Below are 14,016 nucleotides of genomic sequence, written 5' to 3' on the forward strand. Positions count from 1 at the left end.
GTATTTAATATAAAATGTCACGAGACCAATATCATTTATATTTAATATAAAATGTCACGGGACCAATATCATTAGTATTTAATATAAAATATCACGAGACCAATACCATTAGTATTTAATATAAAATGTCACGAGACCAATATCATTTATATTTAATATAAAATGTCACGGGACCAATATCATTAATATTTAGTATAAAATGTCAGGAGACCAATGTCATTTATATTTAATATAAAATGTCACGGGACCAATATCATTAGTATTTAATATAAAATATCACGAGACCAATACCATTAGTATTTAATATAAAATTAGTATTTAATATAAAATGTCACGAGACCAATATCATTTATATTTAATATAAAATGTCAGGAGACCAATATCATTAGTATTTAATATAAAATGTCACGAGACCAATATCATTAATAACTAATTTAAAATGTCAGGAGACCAATATCATTAATATTTAATATGAAATATCACGGAGACCAATATCATTATTATTTAATACAAGATGTCACGAGACCAATATCATATGTATTTTATATAAAATAAAGTGTGGTGAGAAATATAATATTGTTGTAAATAAAATGCAGTGATAATGTCAGCCCGAATCTAATGGTTTATTACACAAGTATGACAAGTAATAGTTGTAATATTACAGTATAATGATAATACAATTCCTTGAAACCGCACAGGTATAAATTCCTCAGTCCGTAGTATGAGAAACAATTACAAAAACAAAGTAAAGAGTTATTGTTAGTCACCGAAGGCACTTATTTGAAAATTGTACTGCATATTGGCAGACACATCAAGTTATCAAGTCACAATACTGTAAGGAAGTGATTAATCGATGTATTGATTTATAGGAATAGAAATGATTTCGATTTACACAACAAGAAGGACACCAGGAGAGTGATGAGCCTCAGAGATGGAATAATTTTTGGGGATAACGAATGCCTTTGAGCTGCATTATTTCTGGATGACACGGTATTGTATGTAGAATCTAAAGCGATCCGAAGTGATCGCTGATCTGCATTATTGCAATGAATTGTTGGTTTTGAATTCCTTTGATTTTGAACATTTTCGTCTTCAATTGGGCAATACTCGGTTTGGCGCATGGGGGTCAGGGCTGTTTCTTCCACACACAGTCGTGTCATTACTTTCTTAACCATGTCCATCTCCATTTCATTGTGCCCCGTCAACTTCCGGTTGAACGTCCATACAGTGGCAGAATCTGGGTCACACGTGCCGTCATCGAGGATCTCGAGACAAAAGTACACAACGGAGTATCCGACATAATCTGTATCAACAATCCAAAATGGCTGACAAGGCAGGAACCATCGAACAGGAAAATTAACTTCAAGTTTAGCCGTGTTCCGGGCATCAACAATTGAACCCTGACCCTTGGTGAATATGCAACGTCCGAAGAACTCGCCAACTTTGAAATAGAATGTAAAAACGTATCAGGGACGGCACTTCTCATGGTTTCAGGGGATGAAGAAGAACAATCATATTGATTTTTTATTTATATGTACATATTCACATAAGGCATCGACACATTGTATGTGATCGATCATTATTTTTATTGAAAAAATTATTATATTAATCTATCTACAAAATCTTTATCAGATATTAAAACATGATGTAAAACTTTGTCGTAATATAAACATACATACCAATGAACATGTCAATGTTCGAGTCATCCCGAACAGCAGTTTCCATTTGGAAATTCTTTGGATTGAATACTTCCTGGAATCTTCTAGACATAGCTGATGTCGGGCTTGACCAAAACCTTTGTCGCCGCCCAGCAGAAGTCGTTGTTCTTGATGACGAACCCATTGAACCCCTCGGCCAGCTGCCCTGTTGAGTTCCATCTGTAGGAGAAGGACTTCTCCTTCCCCCAGGAGGCCTCCTTGGTTTGCCTGTTGGACTTCCTGTTGGAACAGCTGTTCCGTCGGATTTCCTTAGCCATCCCTCCCTGGTTTCCGATCCTTGAGGATAACTGGATTCTGTCGGCGATTCTCCTTGCCGTGTTGAAAATAAGTCGTCACCACGGGACATCCTCGTGCCCCATGACCTGCGTGAACTTTGGCCTCCCATACTCCCAGGCCTATGTGTAACGTCATTTGGGACTGTCCCGTTGTCGCCCCTCCTTCTCCAGTGTCCCCACGAACGGGACCCGTTCTTTCCTCTTGACCAACGCCCGAAGAATTTATTAGCATTGTCGCCCCAACTCGTGCGTCCAGTTGAGTTTGTAAAATTCCGCGGGGAGAAGTCTATCCCCCATAGTCTCGTCATCGATACGAGAAACCATTTTCCTTCAAACTGATAAGGATCGAAATCTTCTTTCAGTTGAATATCCTCAACTTTACACTGTCCACCAACGAAAGAAAACCTGATGACAAGCAAAATGGAAACCCAAAGTAGCATTCTGGATGTCCGTAATACGTAGTAAAACGTTACGTTATGACAGTAAGTTTGAAAATGATCAGAAATCGTCGTTCGTTACTTACGAAACCAATCTCAGGAATAATGTTTACAAATATTCACCTTTCATACGTGACTATATGCCACGAGCGATTTCCCGCGTTTCTGGACTTTGTCAAAAGTTGACCCCGAGACGTATAGTATACTGATCAATAACAACTGTGTATATATATATACATGTTTGGGTGTGCGAATGTTTGTGTATACAAGTCATCCTTCTAGTATCCACCCTGCGGCAAATTACGACAAAATGCTAATCCTACTTATATTTTTTATATAAACACATGTGCCTCGGTATTCGGTACAAGTATTACTGCACACAGGACCTTGTTACCTGCACAGGCACCTCTCTCTACAACTATTGTAAATAACTATCAAATGAAAAAATAGGTACTCCAGTAATTTACAGCCAAACTTTTGCCTATAACACATTCCTCCCCACTATAGTCTAGTTCCATAATTAGAGTCAAAACATTGCATGCAGATGCCGTTGAGGACAACAAGGCGAACAAGACAACTTAAGTGGATCAGAGTTTACCACTTTATTCACTTGATTTCTTGTACTATTAAATGAACCAACAGTAGAATAAATAAAGCTGTACCCACATAAACAATAACAGTCAGATAACATAAACAATAACAGTCAGATAACATAAACAATAACAGTCAGACAACATAAACAATAACAGTCAGATAACAATTACATCAACAATAACAGTCAGATAACATAAACAATAACAGTCAGATAACATAAACAATAACAGTCAGATAACAATAACATCAACAATAACAGTCAGATAACATAAACAATAACAGTCAGACAACATCAACAATAACAGTCAGATAACATCAACAATAACAGTCAGATAACATAAACAATAACACTCAGATAACATAAACAATAACAGTCAGATAACAATTACATCAACAATAACAGTCAGATAACAATTACATCAACAATAACAGTCAGATAACATAAACAATAACAGTCAGATAACATAAACAATAACAGTCAGATAACAATTACATCAACAATAGCAGTCAGATAACATAAACAATAACAGTCAGATAACATAAACAATAACAGTCAGATAACATAAACAATAACAGTCAGATAACAATTACATCAACAATAACAGTCAGATAACATAAACAATAACAGTCAGATAACATAAACAATAACAGTCAGATAACAATTACATCAACAATAACAGTCAGATAACATAAACAATAACAGTCAGACAACATCAACAATAACATAAACAATAACAGTCAGATAACAATTACATCAACAATAACAGTCAGATAACAATTACATCAACAATAACAGTCAGATAACAATAACAGTCAGATAACAATTACATCAACAATAACAGTCAGATAACATAAACAATCACAGTCAGATAACAATTACATCAACAATAACAGTCAGATAACAATTACATCAACAATAACAGTCAGATAACATAAACAATAACAGTCAGATAACATAAACAATAACAGTCAGATAACAATTACATCAACAATAACAGTCAGATAACATAAACAATAACAGTCAGATAACAATTACATCAACAATAACAGTCAGATAACATAAACAATAACAGTCAGATAACAATTACATCAACAATAACAGTCAGATAACAATAACAGTCAGATAACAATTACATCAACAATAACAGTCAGATAACATAAACAATAACAGTCAGACAACATCAACAATAACAGTCAGATAACAATTACATCAACAATAACAGTCAGATAACAATAACAGTCAGATAACAATTACATCAACAATAACAGTCAGATAACATAAACAATAACAGTCAGACAACATCAACAATAACAGTCAGATAACAATTACATCAACAATAACAGTCAGATAACATAAACAATAACAGTCAGATAACAATAACAGTCAGATAACAATTACATCAACAATAACAGTCAGATAACAATAACAGTCAGATAACAATTACATCAACAATAACAGTCAGATAACAATTACATCAACAATAACAGTCAGATAACATAAACAATAACAGTCAGATAACATTAACAATAACAGTCAGATAACAATAACAGTCAGATAACAATTACATCAACAATAACAGTCAGATAACAATAACAGTCAGACAACATCAACAATAACAGTCAGATAACAATAACATAAACATAAACAATAACAGTCAGATAACATCAACAATAACAGTCAGATAACAATAACATAAACATAAACAATAACAGTCAGATAACAATAACAGTCAGATAACAATTACATCAACAATAACAGTCAGATAACAATAACAGTCAGATAACATCAACAATAACAGTCAGATAACAATTACATCAACAATAACAGTCAGATAACATAAACAATAACAGTCAGATAACATTAACAATAACAGTCAGATAACAATAACAGTCAGATAACAATTACATCAACAATAACAGTCAGATAACAATAACAGTCAGACAACATCAACAATAACAGTCAGATAACAATAACATAAACATAAACAATAACAGTCAGATAACATCAACAATAACAGTCAGATAACAATAACATAAACATAAACAATAACAGTCAGATAACAATAACAGTCAGATAACAATTACATCAACAATAACAGTCAGATAACAATAACAGTCAGATAACAATTACATCAACAATAACAGTCAGATAACATAAACAATAACAGTCAGATAACATAAACAATAACAGTCAGATAACAATTACATCAACAATAACAGTCAGATAACAATAACAGTCAGATAACAATTACATCAACAATAACAGTCAGATAACATAAACAATAACAGTCAGATAACATAAACAATAACAGTCAGATAACAATTACATCAACAATAACAGTCAGATAACATAAACAATAACAGTCAGACAACATCAACAATAACAGTCAGATAACAATAACAGTCAGATAACATAAACAATAACAGTCAGATAACATAAACAATCACAGTCAGATAACATAAACAATAACAGTCAGACAACATAAACAATAACTGTCAGATAACATAAACAATAACAGTCAGATAACATAAACAATAACAGTCAGATAACATAAACAATAACAGTCAGATAACATAAACAATAACAGTCAGATAACAATTACATCAACAATAACAGTCAGATAACATAAACAATCACAGTCAGATAACATAAACAATAACAGTCAGACAACAATTACATCAACAATAACAGTCAGATAACATAAACAATAACAGTCAGATAACATAAACAATAACAGTCAGATAACAATTACATCAACAATAACAGTCAGATAACAATTACATCAACAATAACAGTCAGATAACATAAACAATAACAGTCAGATAACATAAACAATAACAGTCAGATAACATAAACAATGACAGTCAGATAACATCAACAATAACAGTCAGATAACAATTACATCAACAATAACAGTCAGATAACATAAACAATCACAGTCAGATAACATAAACAATAACAGTCAGACAACAATTACATCAACAATAACAGTCAGATAACATAAACAATCACAGTCAGATAACATAAACAATAACAGTCAGACAACAATTACATCAACAATAACAGTCAGATAACAATTACATCAACAATAACAGTCAGATAACAATAACAATAACAGTCAGATAACAATTACATCAACAATAACAGTCAGATAACATAAACAATAACAGTCAGATAACATAAACAATAACAGTCAGATAACAATTACATCAACAATAACAGTCAGATAACAATTACATCAACAATAACAGTCAGATAACAATAACAATAACAGTCAGATAACAATTACATCAACAATAACAGTCAGATAACATAAACAATAACAGTCAGATAACATAAACAATAACAGTCAGATAACAATTACATCAACAATAACAGTCAGATAACAATAACAATAACAGTCAGATAACAATTACATCAACAATAACAGTCAGATAACATAAACAATAACAGTCAGATAACATAAACAATAACAGTCAGATAACAATTACATCAACAATAACAGTCAGATAACAATTACATCAACAATAACAGTCAGATAACAATAACAATAACAGTCAGATAACAATTACATCAACAATAACAGTCAGATAACATAAACAATAACAGTCAGATAACATAAACAATAACAGTCAGATAACAATTACATCAACAATAACAGTCAGATAACATAAACAATAACAGTCAGACAACATCAACAATAACAGTCAGATAACAATTACATCAACAATAACAGTCAGATAACAATAACAGTCAGATAACAATTACATCAACAATAACAGTCAGATAACAATTACATCAACAATAACAGTCAGATAACAATAACAGTCAGACAAACATCAACAATAACAGTCAGATAAACAATAACAGTCAGACATAACAATAACAGTCAGATAACAATAACAGTCAGATAACAATAACAGTCAGATAACAATAACAGTCAGATAACAATTACATCAACAATAACAGTCAGATAACATAAACAATAACAGTCAGATAACATAAACAATAACAGTCAGATAACATAAACAATAACAGTCAGATAACATAAACAATAACAGTCAGATAACAATTACATCAACAATAACAGTCAGATAACATAAACAATAACAGTCAGATAACATAAACAATAACAGTCAGATAACAACAACATAAACAATAACAGTCAGATAACATAAACTATAACAGTCAGATAACATAAACAATAACAGTCAGATAACAATTACATCAACAATAACAGTCAGATAACATAAACAATAACAGTCAGATAACATCAACAATAACAGTCAGATAACAACAACATAAACAATAACTGGCAGATAACAATTACATAAACAATAACAGTCAGATAACAATTACATAAACAATAACTGTCAGATAACATAAACAATAACAGTCAGATAACATAAACAATAACAGTCAGATAACAACAACATAAACAATAACAGTCAAATAACATCAACATTAACATTTGATTTCTTTAGAAACAATTATCGTATGTAAATATATATAAAAAATATGGGAATGCCTCTGAAATCCTTGGCACATTATAAAAATGTTCATTTCACAATATTATTACATAAATATCAGTATCTGGTTTTATCAACATTGGGAAGACTATATCAACCCAGATGGAAGGTACATCAACTGTTGGGAAAGCTATATCAATTTGTCAGTGTAGAAGGTTATTCAGTGCAGAAGGTTATTCAGTGTAGAAGGTTATTCAGTGTAGAAGGTTATTCAGTGCAGAAGGTTATTCAGTGCAGAAGGTTATTCAGTGTAGAAGGTTATTCAGTGTAGAAGGTTATTCAGTGTAGAAGGTTATTCAGTGTAGAAGGTTATTCAGTGTAGAAGGTTATTCAGTGTAGAAGGTTATTCAGTGTAGAAGGTTTGTCAATGTAGAAAGTTTTTCAGCGTAGAAGGTTTGTCAATGTAGAAAGTTTTTCAGTGTAGAAGGTTTGTCAGTGTAGAAGGTTTGTCAGTGTAGAAGGTTTGTCAATGTAGAAAGTTTTTCAGTGTAGAAGGTTTGTCAGTGTAGAAGGTTTTTCAGTGTAGAAGGTTTTTCAGCGTAGAAGGTTTGTCAATGTAGAAAGTTTTTCAGTGTAGAAGGTTTGTCAGTGTAGAAGGTTTGTCAGTGTAGAAGGTTTGTCAATGTAGAAAGTTTTTCAGTGTAGAAGGTTTGTCAGCGTAGAAGGTTTTTCAGTGTAGAAGGTTTGTCAGCGTAGAAGGTTTTTCAGTGTAGAAGGTTTGTCAGCGTAGAAGGTTTTTCAGTGTAGAAGGTTTGTCAGCGTAGAAGGTTTTTCAGTTTAAAAGATTTGTCAGTGTAGAAGATTTGTCATTGTAGGTTTGTCAGTGTAGAAGGTTTGTCAGTGTAGGTTTGTGAGTGTAGAAGATTTTTCAGTGTAGAAGGTTTGTCCGTGTAGGTTTGTCAATGCAGAAGGTTTTTCAATGTAGAAGGTTTTTCAGTGCAGAAGGTTTGTCAATGTAGAAGGTTTATCAGTGTACTGGACACTGGTTTGTTCACCATACATGCTATGAACATTGTACAATTACAACCTGTCACGTTAATATAATGAAACAAAAGACCAAGAAATATGCCTACGACCATTACAAATGACAATTAAAGCACAATCTTTACTTAATATATCATAACTAGGGAAAAACCTGGGGGAGAGAGAAAAGGACAATGTTCAGTTCCCTCAAAAGCTATCCCTTTTTATACACAAACCTACTTACTAAAATCCAAACTGCTTTCCTGGATCTTAAATGTTTGTTGTTGTAGCTGGGCGATTACATGGATAGCATGCCTACAAATTGAATGAAATTTAGATATGGTAACAAAAACATTATTTGAAATTCTTCAATTACTGAGAGAGAAAACACACACCAGCACCATTTTATGTAACTCACGCGACTGGGTACTTGCATTTAAAGATAACAAACAACATACTAGCTTTTATTTAGTATGGACCCCAGCTAACTAGCCTCTACATCGATATGAAAATTTAACATATTTTTTTAATTTTAAATGTTATTGAAATTGAATCCATTTGTACCTGTGACTTGGACCGGTTAATTTGTTAATATCTCGTATCGTTTTTTCAGTTCTTTAAAATGTAACTCACCCTCTGCTCCACTAGTTCTTCCAAAACTGTGTAACGAAAGATGCACATCAACACCCTATATAGTTACATTCGTTCCATCGGCCGGGGATGGACAAACATGCTTATGTAGGTTTTGTTTTCTAGGCCAGTTGAAAGCGTACCTGGTGACGTTGTAAAACTCTTTTGGGTCCAATCATTCGATGGGAAGCGGGACCAATTATCCGGAAAGTGGTATTTCAGAAACCCTAAAACATCTACTTCATATTTCCACAACAACAATTCTAATAGATTACATCAGTTAGGTATGTACCGTTTGGCATACTGGTATTCTTTATCGTTGAGCCAGATTCCCGCGGAGAAAGTGTTTTCGGAACAAAAGAGACATTCCTAATGGTAGGTGAAAAATAGTAACGTTGCGCTCTTTAAAGGCTTTGTCTTTTTTTTTACATATTACATGATACTTAAGCGTTCGTTAAACCGAGAAAGTTATACGCAAACAAAATCAAAATCGTTTCTTTAATGATATGTTTGACAGTCTTGAATTTACTGGTAAATACTGTTATATCTAATGTACTATGTAAAACATTTGTTTTGATACGAATTGAACTCCCTTACATGAATGCGTACCAAAAACCGTTGTTGTGATGCGACCGGCTTCCCACTTGTATTTAATCACATCGAAATACGACTTCGTTCAGATATAGTATACACGTACTTTGCATGATGTGTACTTGTATGGATTAGAATGTTTTAGTTTTGTAAGTCTGGGTACCGGAGGAGAAACTTACACTGTACAGTATTCACTCACACGAGAAAAGGACAAAATATACAGTTCTGCAGGTGATTGAGAACTTAAACTTTAATTTCAGATAATCAAGTTATAGTTATATAAACCAGACTAAATTTCACCGCTTTTTTAACTGACCTCGAGATTATTTTTCAATAGAATATTGCTTCTGGTTTTCGGAATATTAATGAAATAAAAGCAATACACATGTCACTTCCGGTCAACCGGTAAAGTTGATTTTTTTGACGCTGCGCTACCTTACTATCGAAAATCGATTATTTTTATCATTTAAGTGAATGACAGGTGGAACTGTGGTTGCAAGGTGGTAAGATATATTTGTTACTTAGTTTTGTATATAACCGGAATATTATTTTCTGATTATTTTGCAAGAAATACGTTAAGCTACCGTAGCTATGGCAAGTAGATGTAAACAAGATGGAGACCCGCCCATCGGCGACCAGTCAATGAAAAAAGGAAAGTCAGCTGGAAAAACTTCAAGAGGAGCCTCGTAGTCCAATTCAAGAACACAATCTCCAGCTGAATCGCCCTTCAAAACGCCATGGGGAAGCGACAATGAGGAAGATGGAGAGGAGGCATGGAAATGCCAGAAGTGTGGTAAATCGTTCACAGACCCACTGGCGAAAATGCCTAAGGTGCAAGCATCACTTCTGTATCAAGTGCTTAAATAAAACGGAGGATGTGTATAAATTCTTACAGTCATCTGATTCTAGGGGGTTTTGTGGATACTGCCGTGAGATGACAGGAAAGAACATTATAACTGACCGCAAGATTAAAGAGAGGTGTTAGATTATTATGCAGGCTTACGAGAGTAAAAAAGCGGCGATTGAATTGGAATTGAAGAGCAAATGTAATGAGGCAAAAGTCCAGGAAATTGTTAAAAAGGAAATTGGAGCTAAAAAGAATGTTGGATTGGCTGTAGGGAAAGGAGTTCAGAGAAAAGATATCATTGGCCACGATGAAGATGTGGAGTGTATCACCATGGAGACAGTAATAGCAGAGATGAATGAGAGGAAATCAAGAGAAAACAACATTGTAATCCACGGGATAGAAGAAGCCAATATAGATGACAAAAGTAAGAGAAAACAAGAAGATACTGAAATAATAAAAAGAATTCTTAGATCATGCGAGGTTACAGAGGAGGTGAACAACATCTCATAGGTTATCAGACTGGGAAAATTCAAGGAAACACAGAGAGAAACAAGTGAAAATACTGCTAGGGAGAGAAGTGGTGGGAGGCCCATACTGGTAACCTTCACCAAAATGAAATAAAAGCAGAGCTGTTCAGAAACATCAGGCATTTACACACGGCAGAGGAATTAAAAAAACATACAAATTTCAAACGGTCTGACTAAAACTGAGAGACCATGAGAGACAGCTGAGAGAAGAAGCTAGAAGGATGGAGTCACAGTCGTCGGGGAAAGTAAGGTTCAGGGTACGGGGTCCACCATGGTCAAGAAGAGCAATTGAATATTTGGACCCTGTAGGATCCAGTGATCACTGTGTCATTAGGTTTGAATACAACTGCTTCTTCAATCAAGATCAAACCACTCAGGAAAGATTGGACTACTACAGGGGAGACTATGGCACCATGCTGGAGGAACTTAACATTGACTGGGATCAAGAATTTAATGATACTTTGCAAATGTGGGACATATTCCTAGATAAGTTATCATCGGCAATTGAGAAACACGTTCCAAGGAGCAAGCCAAAAAATACTAAGGGTTCTTTTCCACTTTCACAGGATACAGTAAAGAGCATAAAAAGGAGACACAGAATGTGGGAGAGATATATGGAGGACCGCAGTAAAGAAAAACACAGGGAATACTGTAGAGCGAGGAACAAGAAAAAGGAGACGAAAGACAAAGATGTACATTTACAGATTGCGATTATTTACTTACCTGTAACAGATCGCTAATTATCCCGAACGAGATCTGTGTATTGATTTCACGTAATACATAAACATATCCATATATACTTACATGTAGAAGTTGTGGCCTGCATCAGTTTAAATATTCGAGAAATTTGATGAATAAAGGGCAATAACCCTGGTCTGGAACAATGGTTGTGCTATGCGACTGCCAGGCGAGCGCAATAGAAACTTGTATAACGTCTCCTCCGGCAAGGGACCATAAGTTTTGCGTTGTGTCCATCCTTTTTTCGTCCGTCATCCGCTACCATGTCTGACCTCTACCTCCTACAATACTTGTTACTGGCACTTCATACATGGTGAGGTGGTGTGTGGTGTAGTAACGGTGTGTGGTGTAGTAAAGTAGTCATTATGACCTCCATTTTGACCTTCGACATAAAACAGAAACTGGTTTGTCCGGACTCTGTTTCCTACATATCAAAACCTACAACTAATGGCTTTATACTAGTATGTAACGTTCCGCTAGTCTCCCAGTAGAGAAAAGCAATGTAGTTTTGACCGTCATTTGTTCTTTTATAGATATGACTCCTCCCATTCACTTGCTTATGGAGAGTTATGCCATACACATAAGGTTTATAGTGTGGAAGGGAAAACTATGGGAGGGGAGGTAACTCCCATCGCCTATCTTGTAACAGTTATGTAACTCATCGTTGAAGAGATAAAAAAAGAAGGGTCGGTGGAATTAAGAGAAGATGGAAGCACATGAAGGGGTTTTAGTCATGTGTGTCTATAGTTTTTAACATGGTGGAGAATTCTATCGAGCTTACGATAATGGGACAGACGGAATAATCACGATATACCAAAGGGGAGATAATTATACAGCCCTGTGTCAGTATTGAATAAATTTTTCCTTTTTAATTTACAGGAACGAGCAGAATCGGGTAGAATAGGGCCGTTTGAGTGATTTTAATAAAATTATTTTGCATTAATATCATCATATGTTAAACATTGTAAAGTAAGAATTGAAACATGGCTGGCAAATTAACTTTTGTCTTATTTCATAATTATACGGCTGGTTGAAATGAGGTTCCGAAAAGTCACGTGATGAACTCGGCTATCTCCGATCAATACAGCGATAGGTGGTAGACACAACAGCGAGTGTCGACTAGTGTTAGTTTGAAGCTGATAATCTTTATCAATTTCTCTCAGAGAGTGTTATAATTTTGTGAAAAGTCTAATTTTAAGTATTGCAATGCTTGCCCGAAACCAAACACACGGGGAAAATAAAGAAATTTAATCATTTAATCCCTTTAAAGTGACACTCTTCTGTTCCTGTACAAATAGCATTTTCTCATTTTCTTTTCTCTATACTACACATTTATTTCAATTTGTTCCCTTTGTGAGTTCACTCTGGTGACCGTTTAGGCCCATGGGTCTCTCTTTTCATATATCAATGAAAGCAACTTTGTTCATCTTTTATGTGGCCAATATCCTATCATAAAAGGTCAAGGCCATCACTAAAACCATTATCATCATCTGTCATCATCATCAGTCATCATCATCATCATCATCATCGTCATTTGTCATCATCATCAGTCATCATCATCATCTGTCATCATCCTCATCATCATCATCATCATCATCATCATCATCATCATCATCATCATCATCATCATCATCATCATCATCATCTGTCATCATCATCATCATCATCATCATCATCTGTCATCATCATCATCATCATCATCATCATCATCATCATCATCATCATCATCATCATCTTCTTCTTCTTCATCATTATCACCTGTCATCTCTCATCATTTACACCTCATTGTCACCTATCATCTTCATCAATTATTATCATCATCCTCGTTTTTTCATTATCATCACCCAACATTTAGACCCTTTAAAAACTAGTAGATACCCGTGTATAAGGTTTTAGGTGTACAACAGAGTGTAGTTAGATCATTGTAATCCAAGTTCAGGTTGGTGAACAAGACCGACTATTGTCATAATGATAACATCAATATTGTAATTATGTTAAACGATGTGAAATGTCTTATGCCCTACCCCAAACAAGACGATGTTGTCATTGACAACATCTTCTGTTTACTTTCCTTGACAACATCTTCTGTTTACTTTCCTTGACAACATCTTCTGTTTACTTTCCTTGACAACATCTTCTGTTTACTTTCCTTGACAACATCTTCTG

The 14,016-nt window shown here is 34.2% G+C and overlaps 1 protein-coding gene across 1 annotated transcript; it reads right to left on the bottom strand.

Moving 5' to 3' along the window:
* Nucleotides 1-863: 863 nt before the first annotated feature.
* LOC132552109 (uncharacterized) lies at nt 864-2,433 on the bottom strand. Its single transcript, XM_060216252.1, has 2 exons — nt 1,680-2,433; nt 864-1,441 (listed from the first exon to the last, which is right to left on the bottom strand). The coding sequence occupies exons 1-2, from the start codon at nt 2,431-2,433 to the stop codon at nt 864-866; spliced, it is 1,332 nt and encodes a 443-aa protein (XP_060072235.1).
* Between the last annotated feature and the right edge of the window lie 11,583 nt (nt 2,434-14,016).

The sequence above is a fragment of the Ylistrum balloti genome, unplaced genomic scaffold, assembly GCF_031769215.1.
Source record: "Ylistrum balloti isolate Yb309-2 unplaced genomic scaffold, AGI_CSIRO_Ybal_v1 Utg370236, whole genome shotgun sequence".
In the NCBI taxonomy this organism is placed as follows: domain Eukaryota; kingdom Metazoa; phylum Mollusca; class Bivalvia; order Pectinida; family Pectinidae; genus Ylistrum; species Ylistrum balloti.